Source organism: Trichechus manatus, unplaced genomic scaffold (assembly GCF_000243295.1).
Source record: "Trichechus manatus latirostris isolate Lorelei unplaced genomic scaffold, TriManLat1.0 scaffold00073, whole genome shotgun sequence".
NCBI classification, from domain to species: domain Eukaryota; kingdom Metazoa; phylum Chordata; class Mammalia; order Sirenia; family Trichechidae; genus Trichechus; species Trichechus manatus.
In genome coordinates, this window is record NW_004444009.1 from 10,495,427 (window position 1) to 10,514,364 (window position 18,938).

The 18,938-nt window shown below is 36.5% G+C and overlaps 1 protein-coding gene across 1 annotated transcript in view; it reads right to left on the minus strand.

The window, feature by feature from the left end:
- MAGI3 (membrane associated guanylate kinase, WW and PDZ domain containing 3) overlaps nucleotides 1–18,938 on the minus strand; it is a 250,383-nt gene that overhangs the window by 76,660 nt on the left and 154,785 nt on the right. The window contains exons 3-4 of the mRNA XM_004380440.3: nucleotides 8,731–8,850; nucleotides 2,882–3,095 (exon numbers count right to left, since the gene is read on the minus strand). Of these exons, the coding sequence (XP_004380497.1) occupies nucleotides 2,882–3,095; nucleotides 8,731–8,850 (334 nt within the window). The remainder of the gene's footprint in view (nucleotides 1–2,881; nucleotides 3,096–8,730; nucleotides 8,851–18,938) is intronic.

Genomic DNA, 18,938 nt, shown 5'->3' on the forward strand with positions numbered 1-18,938 from the left:
TCCAATGATAATCCTCTGTCTCCATCTTCATTGAACTGTCACCAGTATCTGACATAGTTGATCACTCTTTTCTTTAACACGCTTTCTTTGTGTAGCTTCCAGGACACTGCACTCTCATGGATTATTCCTATTTCACTGGCTCTTCCTGATCTCCATGACTCCCATATGTTAGAGTACCTTCTCAGAGTTTTGTCCTTGGACCTTTTCTCTTCTCTTTCTAAACTAACTCTCTTGGAGATTTCATCCAGTGCCACTGCTATACAAGCTATATGCTGATGGTGTCCGAATATGTATCTTCAGATCAGAACTTAGACCCTTAAATCCAACTTCAAACATTACATTTCCATTTGGATGTTTAATGGGTATCTCAAACTTAAATGTCCTACACTGAGCTCCTAATACTCTCCGCCTCCCAACCCCCAACCCCAAACTGCTCCTTTTGCAATCTTTCCCATTCCAGTAAATGTAACTCCATTCTTGCAGATACTCAGGTCAAAACTCTTGGAGTCATCCTTGACTCTGCTCTCTCACACCTCATATCTAATTTGTCAGCAAACAATATTGGCTCAGGCCACTTCTTACCACCTCTTATGCTTTCACCTTGTCTAAACCACCATTTCTCACTTAAATTACTGCAATCGCCTCCTAACTGGTATCCCTGTTTATGCTCATGCCCTCTTACTGTCTATTTTCAATACAGCAGCCAGAATGAGTCTGTTAAAACATATTACAGTTCTACTCAAAACCCTATAATCATTTCCCATCTCAGAATAAAAACCAAAATCCTTCCAGTGGCCTACAAGATCCTGTATAACGTACATCTCCTGTCCCCTCCATCATTATCTGACTGATCTCACTGGTTACTACTCTACTCCCTTCCAACACTCTGTTCCAATCACGCTAGCTCCACTGCTGTTGTCTGAGTATTCCAGGCATGCTTCCATCTCAGGATATTTATACACGTAGTTCCTTTTAGCTGGAAGTTTCTTTCCTCAGATATTTTGGGCTTACTCTCTCAGTTTTTTCAAAGTTCCCTTCTCAGTGAGGTCTTCCGTGCCACTCTATCTAAAACTGCAAACTATCCCACTGCTTTGGCTACCACCACTTTTTATCCTCCTCCTTTGCTTTTTCTCTTTAGCATTGTTTAACGTACAAAAAATAATATATAAAAAACCAAAAATCCAAACCTGTTGCCTTTGAGTCAATTCCGGCTCACAGCAACCCTACAGAACACAGTAGAACTGCCTCATAGGGTCTCCAAGGAGTGGCTGGTGGATTCAAACTGCTGACCTTTTGGTTAGCAGCTGACCTCTTAACTACTGCACCACCAGGGCTCCAAATAGTACAAATGTTATTTATTTAGGTTGGATAGTTTCTGTGTCTCCCATTATAAGGTAAGCTCCATGATGACAGATGTTTTTATCTTTGTTCAGTGATGTATTTGCAGCACCTAGAACAATGTCTAGCACTTAGTAGCTTAGCAAATGCTCAATAAATATTTGCTGAATGAATAACTGAATGAAACATTTTTTAAAAATAATTTCAAATATAATCAACACTAGATTATCTTTGTTAATGCAAGGCAATAGTCTGAATAAATTAAAAAATGTATTGTTTTTAGTTGGAATGTTTTTGTAGTTTCATTTACGTACAGTCATATTTAATGTGCCAAGGCTTCACAAATAGCACTCCAAATTCATTCATCTATTCAACAAATAGTTACATTATTACTGAGATAGAGATCCAGTGACAAATGATAGATCTGGAAAAGTATACTTCTTCCTTATAATCTATCTGCTCAGACTTTTAAGTCTGATAAGAAAAAGACCAAGATGCTTTGGGAAGACAACATGGTAATAGGCTCCGCAAATTTGCAAATATGATCAAATTCACTCATTTATAGGACACCCCTATAAAATATTATCTTAGTTCAGTAAGCCTTAGAAGGAGCTGTGGTGGTGCAGTGGTTAAGAGCTATGGCTGCTAACCAGAAGGTTGGCAGTTTGAATCTACCACCTGCTCCTTGGAAACCCTACAGGGCAGTTCTACTTTGTCCTATAGGGTCACTATGAGTTGGAATCAACTCAGCAGCAATGGGTTTTTTGGTTACTACGACCCAGGTACTGTTTTTGATGCTAGGGATACAGCAATGCACAAAACAAGCAAAAACTCCAACATGTAAGAAGTTCACAGTCTAGTGTTTTGAATAAAATTATTACAATAAACAGCACTGAAATTAGTTTTGCTGAGATTCTATGGTTTCTTACTTATATTGTCAATTACAAGTGTAAGAATCTTCTAAGAAATGGACACATTATTTAAGGGTACTCAAAAGCAGGAGATCTTCCACCATTGAAATTCTGTTGGTTTAGCATTTAATGAAAAATATAACCATTTAATGTACAAATTTGGAAGTTTGCTTTTAGTGGATTCAGAATTTAAACTCAAAATACTGCTAACAAATCTCTCAGTTAATTTTTATTGGCATATTTCTAAACTCTCTGCATTTTGTTTTGGTTGATGACTATATCCGAAAACATGTAAATTTTCCTCATATCCTGTAAAGTAGAAGTTGGTCCAACAAGACTCCTATATCTCAGGATCAGAAATGAATCTCTTATATACCTTTTAGACAGCAGGGTAAAGGCATAGTATAGATTACTAATGATAGCTTGTAATTTATCAAAGTTGCCACTTCTGATGACTCCAGCTTACAGGATAGTCTACAGGGATATACTTTGCTCTACACACAACTGAAAAAACAAATTTAGAATCCCATCACTGCACTCCTTATGCTTGATGAAAAATTTTTACTACTTCCTATTCAATGCCATGGTAAAGTCAACCTAGAAGGTCAGTTAGAAGTTGTTCATCTATTTACAAACCTGCATTTCCACTGCCATTAATAGCTTCTTTGTCTTCATCCTCTTCCTCTTCAGGAAGAGAGCTGTCCATTCTTTCCATCTTGCTGACAGATGTAGTTCGTTTCCTTTGGGATTCTGTGTCAAACTCATTATCAAAGAGGACCTGATCAACCGGATCTGGTTGGAAAGGGCTGGGTTCTGCTGGAGGTTTAGGAGTTCCATAGAAGTTTCCTGAAGTGGACAAAAATAGCAGCAAGTGAAAAGTACTCATGCTGAATTAAGAGTCAGAACATCATGACCTAGCATATCTCTCTGCCCCGTCATCTTATATTGACCTTTTTGAATACCCACCATTGGCCAAAAGGAGACATTACCTTCCTAAAACAAGGGGGTGGGTGAGGTGGAAGGTAGAAAGAGGAGTAAGAAGTAACTTCTCAAGTGCCTATGAAGATGAAAGGCACCATACATTACCTATCATCTTCATACTACTCATACCAAGACCATGAAGTTGACTGTACGTATGTGATTATTTATTCCAATAGGGCTTGTTTTACATGCGTACTGAATCAGGACCTAATTTGTTTCCTTTATGTGAATTTGAAAGCATCAATGCTCTCATGTAAGACTAACTGGTATAAAAGGTGGGAGTAAAGGAGGAGAAAACTAACAAATAATTTTGTTCTAATGTGAAACATAACTACTACTTTAACCAAATGAGGAAATATGTGGGCAGGATAAAAACTAACTAGCTTGTGCTGAAATGAAGGCTATTTATGTAAAGGTAAGTTTAAAAAGTTTTTCTAAGCATTCTAATTGCATTATTTTATCTAACAATTTATTGAACAAATAGACACATTATTAGGATAATTCAATATTGGCTTACTTTCAGGAAAGCAAGAAATAACTTCTACATGTTAAATCTAGAGGATCAGTAATTTCTGCAGCAAAAACAAATATTCCAGAATAGAATGAAAACAATTGAACACCTTCTCAATTTATCATGTAATTCCCATTAGGCATCCAAATACAATGGGAAAGCACATTAACAGTTGCCGGACCTGCTAGTTTTAACCTTATAGTAATCATTACTCTAAACTTATAGAAAGTTCAGTACAGTTAGGGAGGAAAATACTCATGATTTTTTAAAATCCCATCTCAAAGCATATTCTTTTGTTCCTAAAGAGGTCATTAAGATGCTCATTTACATAAGTTAAATCAGTAAGGAAGGTAACTGATTTTTTCCTAGGTGAAAAAAAGCTTACACTGTTCACCGTAACACTGAGGCAAATCTAGAAATAACAGAGTTTACACTTTAAATCACACATGCGCTGAGAGGGCAAGCATTATGATGAATTAGTTTTTGCAAATTTGACTCTCAGAGGTAACTATCATTTAAAATATTCAAGAAAAAACAATGAAGTCAAACTAAAATATTTTCAACTACCTCCTGACTCTCCTTCCTTGCTTCCAAATCCGTGTTTAAAATGGAGTTTACCCCTGTCATGCATATGAATACAAAAATTCTTGTTAAAACAGTCTAAAAGAATCTCTGCAAACTTTCTGGGCCATAAGTAAAGCAAGGAACCAATGAAAGCCAGTTCACACTTCTCTGGGGCAGAGGGCACAGACCCACTCCAAATAGAGATTTGGTTGTTGTGTGCTGTCAAGTCAATAAAGAGCCACAGTGACTCAGTAGACTGCGTAGAACTGTCCCATAGGGTTTCCAAGGCTGTAATCTTTACGGGAGGAGATAGCCACGTGTTTTTTCTCATGGAGCTTCTGGTGGGTTTAAACCAGTGAACTTTCGGTTAGCAGCTGGGTGTTTAACTACTGCGCCACAAGGGCTCTCTAGAGGTTTGGTTAGGGAATAGGATTCTCTGTGATCTCAATTCTTTCTGCATTATGCCCGGTAATCACATTATCCAAGAAACTGGATGTGCCAGGACAGGAATGCAAAGTCCACCTTTTCTAAAGATGGTAGCAATATTACTAAAAACACATTTTACTGAGGATTATTAGTAATTGTTATCTGACTAGAAGTTTAATATTTTTCCTAGGGTGAAAATGAGAAAAATGATACTGTGATTGCTATCCATAATCACTGATAAGATTTTAGGACTTCATTTTACAGTAACACTATCGATTATTAAGTATTTCAAACATATAAAATTATACAGAATAAATATTAGAAATATTCATTTATATGCACATCCTCTAGTTATCAGCTTTTGCAAGATTTCTTCCAGATCTCTCCCCTGCTTTTTTTTCTTTAAGGGACATACATATATGGTCACATATACAATTAAAGCCCTAACTCCGTCTCCATCCTTCCCGCTCCCTCCCTTGGGTAACCACGGTCCTGAAGTTGGTATGTGTCATTTTCCCATGTGTTGTGGTCATCTGGGATATATGTATAAACATTCATAACACATATACACTCAGTTGTTTTCATAAAAGCTGCATAAAGTGTTTTCATAACATTTCATATCTTTTTTGATATACAGTACCATACTGAACATATCCTTTTGCAACTTGTTTTTTTATACAATTGTATTTCTAAGACTTATATTGATTGTGTAGATCCAATTCGTTCTACTGCTATACAATAGTCTATTTCTATGAATAAATCAAAATGTATTTTATTCATTCCTCTACTAAAGGAGAGTTGTTCCATTCTCTCACTGTTTTAAAACAGTGCTATAATGAATATTCTGGTACATTCTACATATGAACATGGGCAAGAGTTTCTCTAGAGTAGACAGCTAGAGAGGGAACTGCTAGGTCAGAGAGTTATGTTTATCTTCAAAAGTACTTGTTATTGCCAAGATGCTCTCCAAAGGGATTGTATCGTCTTATACTCTCAACAGCAGTGTATGGGAGTTTCCAATTTCCCACAATATCAGACTTCTAAATTTTTTGCCAGTCTGATAGGTATGAAATGGCTCCTGACTGTTGTTTTAATTTGTATTTCCTTGAAAATTACTGGAGCTGAGCAAAGAATAATTAATAATGTGTAATATGCCTCTCTGTCATATACCAAGTTCTTAAACTTAATGGAAGAAAATGTAACAGAATATTTTTGTGATCTAATGGCAGAGAAGGGCTTCTTAAAACTTGGAAAGTACAAATCATAAGGAAAACAGTGATAAATCTGATATATAAAAATTAATAATTTTTGTTCAATGGAGAAACACTGGACAAGGTTAATAGGTGACAGAATGGGAGAAGATATCTAAAATATCTAAATCCACTAAGGGATTAATATCTAAATAAATATCAAAATATCGCAGAAATACCTGAAAACCAGAATGTAATGGGAATCACATTTACAAAAAATAGGCAAAGTAAATTAATAGATAATTTTCAGAAGTCCAAAAGACTAGTAAGTACAGGAAAAGATACTCAAACTCTCTGACAATCGGAGAAACTAAAATTAAAATAAGATACTACTCCCACAGCCATTAGAGTGACAAAATTGTAAAGCTGTATAATGTTAACTGTTGACAAGGATATGAGAGCTCAGCTGCTAACAAAAAGGTCAGTAGTTCGAATCTACCACCTGCTCCTTGGGAACTCTATGGGGCAGTTCTACTCTGTCCTGTGGGGTCGCTATGAGTCAGAATCAACTCAACAGCAACAGGTTTGGTTTGGTTTTTGTTTTTATAGGTGCTACAAAAACCCTCATGCACTGCTGGTGGTGATGTATAATGGAGAGCTATCTAACGCTGCTTCATTAGATCAATTATATGTATACAACTCTGATCCAACAATTCTGCTTTTACGTATATTATCTATGGAAATTCTCATACAGGTCAACAAAAAGACGTGTGAGAATGTTCACTGCAGCTTTATCTGTGATGATGGGGTGCTGAAGGCAATCTGAGTGTCCATTATTAGGAAGATGATTTAAGTAAAATGCAGTGGATTCACACCATGAAGTACTGTGTAGCTGTTAAAAGCAATGGATTACAGGTAAATACAGTGTAGCAAGATGGATGAATCTAAAAGTCATAGTAATAAATGAAAACAATAAAAAATGGAATGAGATATAGACACAGTACAATGTAAATAATAAATATATGCACAGAAGACACAATATACATTTTGCAAGAACCCACACAAACAAAAACATACACATTAAACACATCAGAATGGTCTCCTGTACAGAGGAACTGAATGAGAATAGGCCATCTGCATAAAAATAAAAACAAATAAGTAGGTATCATTTCCTCTCAGAAGTCATCATCGGCCACCTTCTCTAACACAGATTGTCTTATTATTTTCTATAAATCTCTTGTTTCTGTTTCCTTCTTAATATTTATCTTGATTTATAGTTATTTTATGTGTTTTTTGATTGCCTCCCTCATAAAATGTATGATTTATGAAGGCAGTATCATGTCAATCTTGTTCATGACAGTATCCTTAGCCTCTCTTACAGTGTTTGGCACATAGTAGGTACTTAATAACTGGTTGTGGAATGAACAAAAGAAGGGTCAAACGAATGAATGAGTAAGTGAGTGAGTAGGAGGAGCTAAGCCCAGAATAAGTAGTTGGTCAAACTTACCAGGCAAAAGGAAATCAATGAAGATTCTGAGTAGGAGAGTGACATGATCAGAGCTGTGCTTGTGAAAGACTAACATGGTAACAACGGGCAGGGTAGACTGGATGGAGGGAAGAAATTGTAACAAATGAGATCAACTGCAATAGTTCAGGCAAGAGATGGTCCAGGGGGCCTACAACAAGGAGATGAAAGTGAAAAGAAAGGCATTGGGAAAGCTGCTGCAAAGGAAGAAATGATTAGACTTGAAAGTGACTGCTAGAGGACTGTGAGAAAAAGGAAGTAAATGATGACTCCACTGTTTTGAGCTCACAATGCCACTAAAGAGAGAAATATTGAGGAATTACTCTTTTGGATAGAAGAGAATGCATATTTGGATATGTTGTGTTCAAGATTAAATATTTATTGAACATTATTTCTAGGCTGTTAAGATAATATCAAGTAAGAAAGACATGATAATTGCCTTCACAAAGCCTGTAAATAGGTGATTAAAATAGCATGATAAAGCAATGATGGAGAAATGTAGGGTGTTAAAAACCTAAAAAACCAAACCCGTTGCCATCGAGTCCATTATGACCTACAGCGACCCTATAGGGCAGAGTAGAACTGCCCCATAAGGTTTCCAGGAAGCTTCTGGTGGATTTGAACTGCGACCTTTTGGTTAGCAGCTGTAGCTCTCAACCACTGCACCACCAGGACTCCTATAGGGTGTTAGGGGAGTGGATAAGCTTGCCAGTAAAGAGTGTGTCATATAAGGTAAAACAAAACAAAATGGATCTAACATGGAATCATTTAAAAATTGAAATTGATCTCAAATCTGTACTTCCTGGAATCAAGTGGGTAGAGGAAAGAGAGATACGAAAACAAAACCTATTCTGAGTCTCCCCCAACCCCCCAATCTATTTTCTCCTTTCTCCAAGATACTCAAGATACATGTAGATTTTTTAGAGTGAACAGATTTTTGATTCCCAACTGAAATGGAAAGCAATCAACAAACACTTGCTTAGTTCATAAGATGATGTGAATTACTATCAAATATATAAACTGGCCAGTTTGATTTTTTTAGCATATTATTCACAGTCAGTTTTATAATATGACAGAATGTTTTTGCTTATTGTTTTATCCAATTTTACATTAGTAAATTATAAATCTCCTAATCAAAAGAAAATTTCCCCAAAAGTCGACAGAAAAAACTTTTAAAAAAAAAAAAAGGTATTTTATAGGTCAAAATTTCTCTGAAATAATTCTAGTTCTTCAGATGGTTTTCTGGGTTTTTGTTATTGTTATTGTTAATATTTGGGGACATACCATCATACGTTCCACTTTCTAACAACGCTCCACTCTCTTCCAGTGCTTTGAACTGCTCAACAGAAATGAAATTATAGTCCACCCCTGGTACTTCCCCATCCCTGGGGGCCCTTGTAGTGCCTAAGGGGAAAAAAAAGAAAAAAAAGGTTGTAAAGTGCTTTTAAACTTACAAAATAGTAATAAAAAATTCAATCTATAGAGAACATATGGGGGAAACAGACTATCAAATATATTATACCTGCTAGAAGGAGGATCAGAATATTTTAGGCAAATTAACATTACTAGCTGAAAGGAGGACAATAAATAACATAGGATGAATAAACTTTAATAAAATTTACAGATGGCCATGAGATTCAAAACTACAAAGACTCCAAAGGAGACTCCAAAGTGCCAAAGTAGGTTTAACTTCCTAACAGACAAGAGTGAATTCTTCCTTTAAAACCCAATTATCACTTAACAATAGGAAGGAGAGATAAATCCACCTCTCATATAATTTATTTTTATGCAGCTATCCTAGGTATTTTCTTCTGAGCATAATTGTAAACTGACATTCTGCTTACTGAAGTCATGAAGGGCACACAAAATGGGAGAAATCATTTTAAAAAGTTCTTTTAGTAAACTTTATTTTCAAAATGTGGACACATACTGATTATGAAATTATTTTAGACTAATGAATGAAAGGCTTAAAATAGGTATTACATATTGCTTCTTAGCTATATTCTCATCAAGTAATTTTAAAAAATTTAAGCAGTAAGTAAACTGTTTTACAAAATTGACTACCACAATAGATGACTAAATTTCTATATATTAAGGAATTCATGCTAAAGTAATATCTTGCAAAGTATAAACTCAGGTTACGGCAGCATTGTTACATTTGACTGAATTTACTAAACAAGAATCACTTTTATGAACTGATATTAGAAATGTCATTTCAAATACTGCAGAATACAAAAACGATCAGGTGTTTAGTCTGAAAATGAAGTTTGGGAATCAGTCTTATGTATCTCTACAAAACTAATGTAGCAAGTCTGGTGCAAGGACACCTCCCAAACCTGTTCCTCCACTTAGGTTTTCTACTCAGTAATGGCATGCCAAGCCAGAAACCTGAGAACCTGTCATCTTGGGCTCCTCCAGCTACTTCACATTCAGTCACCAAATCCAGTTGATTTTACCTCTTAAATAACTCTATAATTTACATACTTCTCCTCATTCTCACACTCACCTAATTCAGATCACTATCTATGCCTTGTGTGGATGGTCTTCCCAGGCCAAACTTTACCTCTTCCCAGCTACATCCAGCACCCAAACTGCAGCCAGTTACCTTGCTAAAACAACAATCTGAGCAAAAACAAAACCTGTCTAAACCTATTAGTGACTTTCCATCACCCTGAGCATAAAATCCACACTATAACATAACAGCAGCCCTGGTGGTGCAGTGGTTAAAGCACTCTGCTGCTAACAAAAAGGTTGGCAGTTTGAACCCACCAGCCACTTCAGGAAAAGGATGTGGCAGTCTGTTTCCATAAAGATTACAGCCTTAGAAACCATATAGGGCAGTTCTACTATGTCCTATAGGATTGCTGAAAGTCAGAAAGGACTCGATGGCAGTGGGATAACAACACAGCTTACAAGGCCCTTGGCTACCTCTTCAGCTTCTTTCTTGAGTTACCCTTTTCACATTCTAGGCTTCAGCCATGATAGATTTTTTTTTTTTTTAATTCTTTTAATGTTGCTTGAACTCACTTGGAGCCCTAGTGGCACAGTGGTAAAGAGTTTGGCTGCTAAGCAAAAGGTCAGCAGTTTGAATCCACCAGCTCCTCCTTGGAAACTCTATATGGCAATTCTACTTTGTCCTATAGGGTCACTGAGTCAGAATCAACTCCCCGGCAACAGGTTGAACTCACTTACCTCTAGGGACTTTGCCCAAGTCATTTTCTTTCCCCGGAAGACTTCCTATTCCCATTCTTACTCTTACCTCAGCTAACTCCTATACTCATCCTTCAAGTCCTAACTTAGAAAGTTTCTTTAGAGAACCTTCTCACACTCCCACCATAGGGTACTGCGATATGCAGGGAACATGTCTAACTGGTTCAGAGTAATAGTCCAAGTCTAGGCACAGTCAAGGATCATAGTAGATACTCAATAGAAAAACAAAACCACAACCCAAACTTGTTGCTGTTGAGTGGATTCTGACTCATAGCGACCCTACAGGACAGAGTATAACTGCCCCATAGGGTTTCCAAGGAGCAGCTGGTGGATTCGAACTGCAGACCTTTTGGTTAGCAATTGAGCTCTTAACCACTGAGCTACCAGGACTCCAGTAGTCAGTATAGATAGTGGTAACTAAATTAAGTGAAATTGTATACAAATTCAATTAGCACAGTGGCTGGCAACATGCCATTATTATTATCATAAATTAATTCATGGGCAACTCTTTTTTTTTTTTTTGGTGTCAGAAAATGTGAATTTTTTTTTTTTTATTGTACTTCAGGTGAAGGCTTACAGAACAAATAGTTTCTCATGAAACAGTAGTACATGTATTGCCCTATGACATTGGTTAACAACCCCACAAATGTCAACCCTCTAACTTCTCAACCTTTTTTTTTGGTGAAAATACACAGCCAAAGATACACCATTTCAAAAATTTCTGCATGCACAGTTCAGTGACACTGACTACACTCTTCCAATTGTGCTGTTATTCTCACTTAAGATGAAGGCTTACAGAACAAAACAGTTTCTCATTTAACAGTTACTACACATGTTGCCCTATGACAATGGTCAACAATCTCACAACACATCAGCAATATCCTTACTCAACCCTGGGTTCCCTATCACCAGCTTCCTTGTCCCCTTCTGACTTCTGGCCCTTGTCACTGGATTACTGTACCTCATTAGTCCCATTTGGTTTTACGGGGCTGTCCACTCCCAGGCTGAACAGTGAAACCTCGGAGGTAACTTCACCACTGAGCTAAAAGGGTGTCTGGGGGCCATACTCTCGGGGTTTCTCCAGTCTCCTTTAGGCCAGTAAATCTGGTCTTTTTTTTGTGAGTTAGAATTATGCTCTACATCCTTCTCCAGCTCTGTCCAGAACCCTCTGTTGTGATCCTGGTCAGAGCAGTCAGTGGTGGTAGCCGGGCACCATCTAGCTGTACTGGACTCAGTCCAGTGGAGGCCTCCGGACTAATCTTTTCCTTGTATCCTGTTCTCTTCATTCTCCCTTGCTCCCGAAGGGATAAGACCAGTGGAGTGTCTTAGATGGTTGCTCATAGGCTTTTAAGACCCCAGACACTACTCACCAAGGTAGAATGTAGAACATTGTCTTTATAAACTGCGTTATGCCAATTGAGCTAGATGTTCCCCGAGACCATGGTCCCATGGGCAACTCTTAATTGCTCACATTTTTTTAGTTGTGGAGCCCTGGGCTTCCTTACATGGTGAGGAAGAGACACCATCAATAGAGAGCCTGAGCCAACAAACAGCACCAAGGTCCCAGACATGTGAGCGAGGTCATCTTAAACCCTTCAGCCCCAGTCCAGCTGCCAATGATTGCAGCCATATGAGTGGCCCCAGCTGAGCCCAGACAACTCAGAGAATCATGAGAAAAATATATAGTGGTTATTTAAAGCCACTAAGTTTTAGGGGTGGTCTGTTACGCAGCAAAGGCCAACTGAAATATTATCTAAGCAAACTCTACTATAAAATATAATGGATATATAAAATCCAGTTTAAGAGCAAACCATATTATAAGTACTATGAAAATAGCACTGACCCAAGGGGCAGAACAAACTTTCTTTTAGTCTTGATTTATTATTAATAGTGTAATTTTGAGCAAGCACTTAACGTCTCTGGGCTTTATTCTCTTTCTGCAAAGTGATGTTGAGCAACATGGGTGTTATGGGTTGAATCATGTAACCCAAAAAGGTATGTTGAAGTCCTAACCCTCAGTAGCTGTGAATGTGACCTTATTTGGAAATAGAGTCCTTGCAGATGTAATTAGTCAAGATAATATCATTAGGGTGGGCCTTTATCTCTTTATGACGTGTATCCTTATAAGAAGAGGAGAAGAGACACACAGAAGACGGCCAAGTGGTAGCAAAGGCAGACATTTGTCAAGCTGCCACAAGCCAAGGAAAACCTGGGGCCATCAGAAGCTGGGAGAGACAAGAAAGGGTTTTCTAGAGCATGGGCCTGCCAACACTCTGAGTTCAGACTTTGAGCCTACAGAACCGTGAGACAATAAATTTCTGTTGGTTTAGGCCACATAGTTTGTGGTAATTTGTTACAGCAGCTTATACAATGACGTTCACGATTCCTACCATTAATAGATATGAAATGTTATGTATGATTCCAACATACACATTTCTAAGACTTACAAAATAGCTTTAATTTTAATTCTTTAGAAATATTATAAATTTTCACTTTCTCCCCTTGAAACCACATACACCTACACACATAAAAAGTTCTCCTCACTACTTTCAGCATTCCAGAAATGCTATCTTTATATTTATTCTCCTGATATTCTACATACTTTATGTAAAGCTCTCTACATCACCTCCAGTTATTACCCCATTTCTCCTTTTTGCATAAGAATTCATTCAAAGAGTTCTATTTACTCGTTGACTCTAATTCCTTTCCTCTTATTCTTTCTTGAGCCCATTCCAATTACACTGTGACCCCAGCCACTTCACTGAGGCAGTTTGCTATGTTCATCAGTAGTCTGCACCTTGCTTAACCCAATGGTCAAATCTCAGTCCTCACCATTTGACATAGTGATCATTACCTGCCTTATGTTTTATCCTGAAATATAACATACAAAAAAAGTACATAAAACATAAATGTAAAGTTTAAAAAATAATAACAAAGCAAACACACCCAAATGAAAAATCAGAACATTACCAGAACCTCGAAACTCCCTTGTGTGCTTCTGATCATAAATCTCTCTCTTCTCCACCCCTAGAAGTAACCGCCATCTTACCACATTTATGATGATTATTTTCTTTATGGATTTACCAACTAAATATGTATTCCTAAGCAACATAGCTTAGTTTTACCTGTTTGTTTTTTAACTTCATATGAATGGAATCATACCACACTCATCCTTCTGTGTCTTCACCAATACTTGTTACCAGCTTTTTAAACTTCTGTCAATATGTCTAGTATGTAAAGACATCTCACTATGTATTTAATGTGCAACTGCCTTATTATTAATGATATTAAACATTCTTTTTCATATATTTACTGGTCACATAGACTTCCTCTGCTGTGAAAATGGGTGTTCAAGTCTTTTGCTACTTCTCTATTGGGTTGTTTGTCTTCTATACATTGATTTGTAGTTCTTTATATTCTGGATACTACCGTACTTCATGAAATCTAAGTAACCAACAGCTTATAAAATGTACTATTATTTTATCCCTAAGAAAGGAAAAAAAAAAAAACCTGATAATTATAACTGAAAAATTTCATCTATTCTAAGATGCATCTCAATTACAGAGACATTAAAATGTGAAATCGTTGTGTCTTAGTACTGATGAAGTACTGTAGTCCTTTGTCAGGTAGAGGTGTTACAAATGGGAGGCTGTTCTGCTAAAAGGTGAAATATGGCTTCTTGAAAAAGTAGGTTTTATGTAAAATTGTGCACCAAAAATAAGAAATTATGGAGAAAATAGGGCCAGAGTTGACCTCTCAAACCTATTGCAACTTTTTCACCAGAGCACTAACAAAATCAATAACAATCCTGATTAAATATATCTGCACAGTTTAAAAGACATATTAAACTCCAAATTAAAAAAAAAAAGAATATAAATACTTTATCTTAAAAAAAAAGAGGAGGAAAGGAATGGAATGGAAAGGAAAAGGCAGCTTGACAGAAAAAATCATAAAGAACGTTTAAAGCTACTGAGTAATAGAGACAGGGCAAACTGCAATGGAAAAATTTAAGACAGAGCCCACGGTCAAACTGAGGAAAGAGGCCATATTGAGGTGAATGGGCATCATGTATAGCTGTTGTTGTTAGTTGCTTTAGAGTCGATTCTGACTCATGACAACCCCATTTGTAAGTACCACATTCTTTCTTAGCTGCAACATTCAGCTCTGCTCTTATATCCTGTGTTTACTTGCTGCTACCTGATGGTACAAAACATTAGTTGGCTAGCATAAGGTTCTACAATGCAACTTCAGTGTTAAATTGACATCCTTCTCCTAGCTATCTACCAATAACCTACGAACTAATTTGCATTAAATGCTGTAGCAGAACAGATAGTATCTTCTCCCATTTTGATTTTCTTTTCAACTTTTTTTTAAAAAAATGGTCTTTTGATAACAGAAGTTCTTAATTTTAATGCAGTCAAGTTTATCAATCCTTTCCTTTATAGCTAATGGTTTTGTGTCCTGTTAAAAAAAAATCCTTCCCAAGGCCATGGAGATAGTCTATATTCTTTTTAAAAAGCATTACAGCTTTGTCTTTCACACCTTGGACTTCAATCCATTGAATTTTTTTTTTTTTTTTTGGCCTGATGGAGGTAAGAGTTCAATCCCCATCCTCTCTTTTTTTCCCCCCAAATGGCTATTCAACACAATTTATTGAAAAGTCATTTATTTCTAAGATATTTTTATCTTAGAAATGTCTATATAAGACTGGGTGTCTGTTACAGGGCTTTCTAATACATTCCATTTACCTACTGACCATTCCAGTTCTGCAATTATTTTATTTTCATGATAAATCTAGATATCTAGTAGAATAAGTCCACCTATCTCGTTCTTCAAGAATCTTTTCTATTCTTAGCCTTTCCATACAAATTCTGGAATCAGATTAACAGACCAAAATGCTGAATTTTTTCTGGGATTAGACTGAATCTGTTCAATTTGAGAATTTATATCTTCACAATATTGATTCTCTCATCTATGAACAAGAAATCTCTGTCGATATATTTAGATCTTCTTTAGTGCCCAGGAGCCCTGGTGGCACAGTGATTAAGTGCTTGGCTGCCAAACCAAAAGGTTGGCAGTTTGAATCCACTAGTTGCTCCATGGGAGAAAGATGTAGCAGACTGCTTCCATAAAGATTACAGCCTTGAAAATCCTATGGGGCAGTTCTACTTTGTCCTACAGGGTTGCTATGGGTTGGAATTGACTTGACAGCAATGTGTTTAGGTGTTTTTTGTTTGTTTTCTCTAGTGCCCATTAATTTTACCCTACAGAGGTCTTGTACTTCTTTTAAAATTAATTTCTAGGTATTTCAAATTCTTTCATGCAATTACAAATATCTTCTTATAAACTTTCATTATCTAATACTATAATGCAATTTGTATAAGTATACAAATATACAATTTGAATAAACCAATACAATTGTGAGTTTTTGGGGTTTTTTTTGGTCACTTTATTAGAGTGTAATTTACCTACAATAAAATTCACTAATTCTAAGAGTGCAATTCTATGAGTTTGGACAATCATCATCCCAAAAGTTCCTTTGTGCCCCTTTGCAGTCCCAACCCCATGGCAGTCACTGATCTGCTTTCTGTCATGATAGTTTTGCCTTTAATAGAATCTCATACAAATGGAGTCATACATTAGTTTGATTTCAATTGTTGTTTTTGTCAGGTTTCTTTCACTTAGTATAGTATTTTTGAGATTCATTCATGTTGTTCAATTCCCTTTTATTGCTGAGTGGTATTCCATTGTATGTATATACCAAAATTAGATTATCCATTTCGACTGATGGATATTAGTGCTGTTTCCAGCTCAAATATGAACAAAGGTACTATGAACTTACAGGTCTTCAAGCAGATGTATATTTAAATTTCTGTTGTGTTACTACCTAGAAATGAAGTTGTTGAGTCATACGGTACATGTACATTTAACTTTATAAGAAACTGTCATATGATTTTCCAAAGTAGATGTACCACTTTGCATTCCCACCACCAACATATGAGAGCTGCAGCTGATTTACATTAGTGTTTCCATGAAGGAATTCCTTTCTGGAATTTCTTGGGAAATTTACTTTTTTTAAATCATGAGAAAAGTCAGTTGATAAACTGGGGAAGTAAGAAAAAAGTGTTTAATTCTCCTGTGAGATTTAAAGCTTAACAACTCGACACAGAGACATTACTGGTTTGAAGCAATCGACTGATATAAATTGAAAGCAAGTGCAGAAAATATTGAAAAGTTGAGCCAAATGTTAAGGTTGACATTTCCAGGAATCAGGACAGAAGCATATGGGAGAGCAGCGGTCACAATAAACTCAGTCAGTCCTACTTGCAGCTGTTCCCATGTTGTAAGTGTCTGTTTGTGGCCCTGTCTGTGCTACTGGTGAGTGTTTCTTACAAATACAATAGTAATAAGATTATCTACATATTATACTTTAACTAAATCCCATGAGTGGTATTCCAAGAAATAACAAGTTTTGGAGGCTAAGTCCTTAAATTGGCAGACTCTGTGTAATGCTGTTAATCTTGCTAGGAAATCTGAATTTTACATTATTTGAATACTATACAATAATGTTCACTGGCATTTTCCATTGTATGAATATTTGCTATGAGCTTCAGTGCTTTGTAAACACTTTAGCAGAAGAAATGCAAAGAGAAGTAAATGTTGTGAACATGAATATGAAATCAGAAACTGATTTAAAATCTGAAGTAATATAGATTTCAATGGCAAAACCAAAATCAGGCCACATGGACAAAATATTTTCATCATTAAAAAAGAAAGTGAGCTTATATGAAGCAACATATATCCCAATGTCCAACTTGAAGATGCGTTTTGACACACTCTTAACAATTTGATAAATGTCAATTCAAAATGATTTTCTGTCTGGAATATTTGTCACCAAAGATAAGACAATTAAATAATGCAACAGATGCTTTGTGTATTTTCAAATTACATTTTAGAATGACAAATTCAATATTAAATATGTGTGGTTGTATTATCTTTTCAAATTTTTAAGTAATTTTTATTTGGCATTTATTTTGTGTTAATGTTCCCTTCTTTTAATGTTTTGTATTAGCAAATATTTATGAGGTAGAGAAAATTTTAAAATAATATTATTAAAATCTTGTTATAATATATTGGTTCTCTTTTTATGTGCTCGGTGCACTCAGGAGAACCCATCCCATACCACCGTGCTTGTAGCCATCATTATTGCCACAACAGTTGAGTGCAGCAGTCATCTGGGTTCCTGAGATACTTGCTTCACTTGGTATTTCTCCACAATCAACCACAGGTGATACCATGATTAAACGGTGATGTCACTGCTTGTCACGAATCACCAGCACTCTATTTCCCATTGGCAGGAACTCTGCACAGCTCAAGCCCAAGAACATAACCAAAACCAATCGCAAAAATCCCTGTTCTCTTCATTCTGTTCTTGTATCCTGTTCTCTCGCAAAAATCCCTTCTTTGAGGGTCTCCTGGGTACATTACCAGTACCAATTCTTTATCAGTCAAGGTCCAGTGGGAGAGAGAAAGCATATGGTGGCTTGAACAGGGAAGGTTTAATATGAAGAATTAACTATTTACAGGGAATTAGCTAAGAGGGAATAAAAGAGAACTCTAGAGAATACCATACTTGAGCAAAGGGAGATTACCCAAGTAAACAACTCATGCCGACCTATATGACAGAGCAGAAGTGCACCACAGGGTTTCCTAGGCTATAATCTTTACAGAAGCTGTCACATCTTTCTGCCGCAGAGAAGCTCATGGGTTCGAACTGCCAACCTTTCAGTTAGCAGCCAAGCATTTAACCACTGCTCCACCAGTGCTCCTATAAGTAAAGAACAAACTCTCCCAAGTCAGGGATTCAGACCTCGTTGGATGGTGGAAAGTTTGCTGGGTTATCTGGAGACAGAGCTGGTTCACAAATGGTATCTCATTGTGGTTTTAATTTCCATTTCTGTTCTCTTCATTCTCCCTTGCTTTTTTCATGTGTGCATCGATTGCTATAAATTGTCCTCTGAGGACTGCCTTTGCTCTGTCCCAAAGGTTTTGGTATGATGTGTTTTCATTCTCATTTGATTCTAGGAATTTTCTGATTCCATCTCTGATTTCTTCTATTACCCAGTGGTTTGTAAGCAGGGTGTTATTCACTTTCCATGTAACTGATTTTTTTCCTTGCTCTTTCTGTTGTTAATTTCTGCCTTGATGGCATTGTAGTCAGAGAAGATACTTTGTATTATCTCAACATTTTGGATCTTGTTGAGGATTGCTCTGTGGCCTAA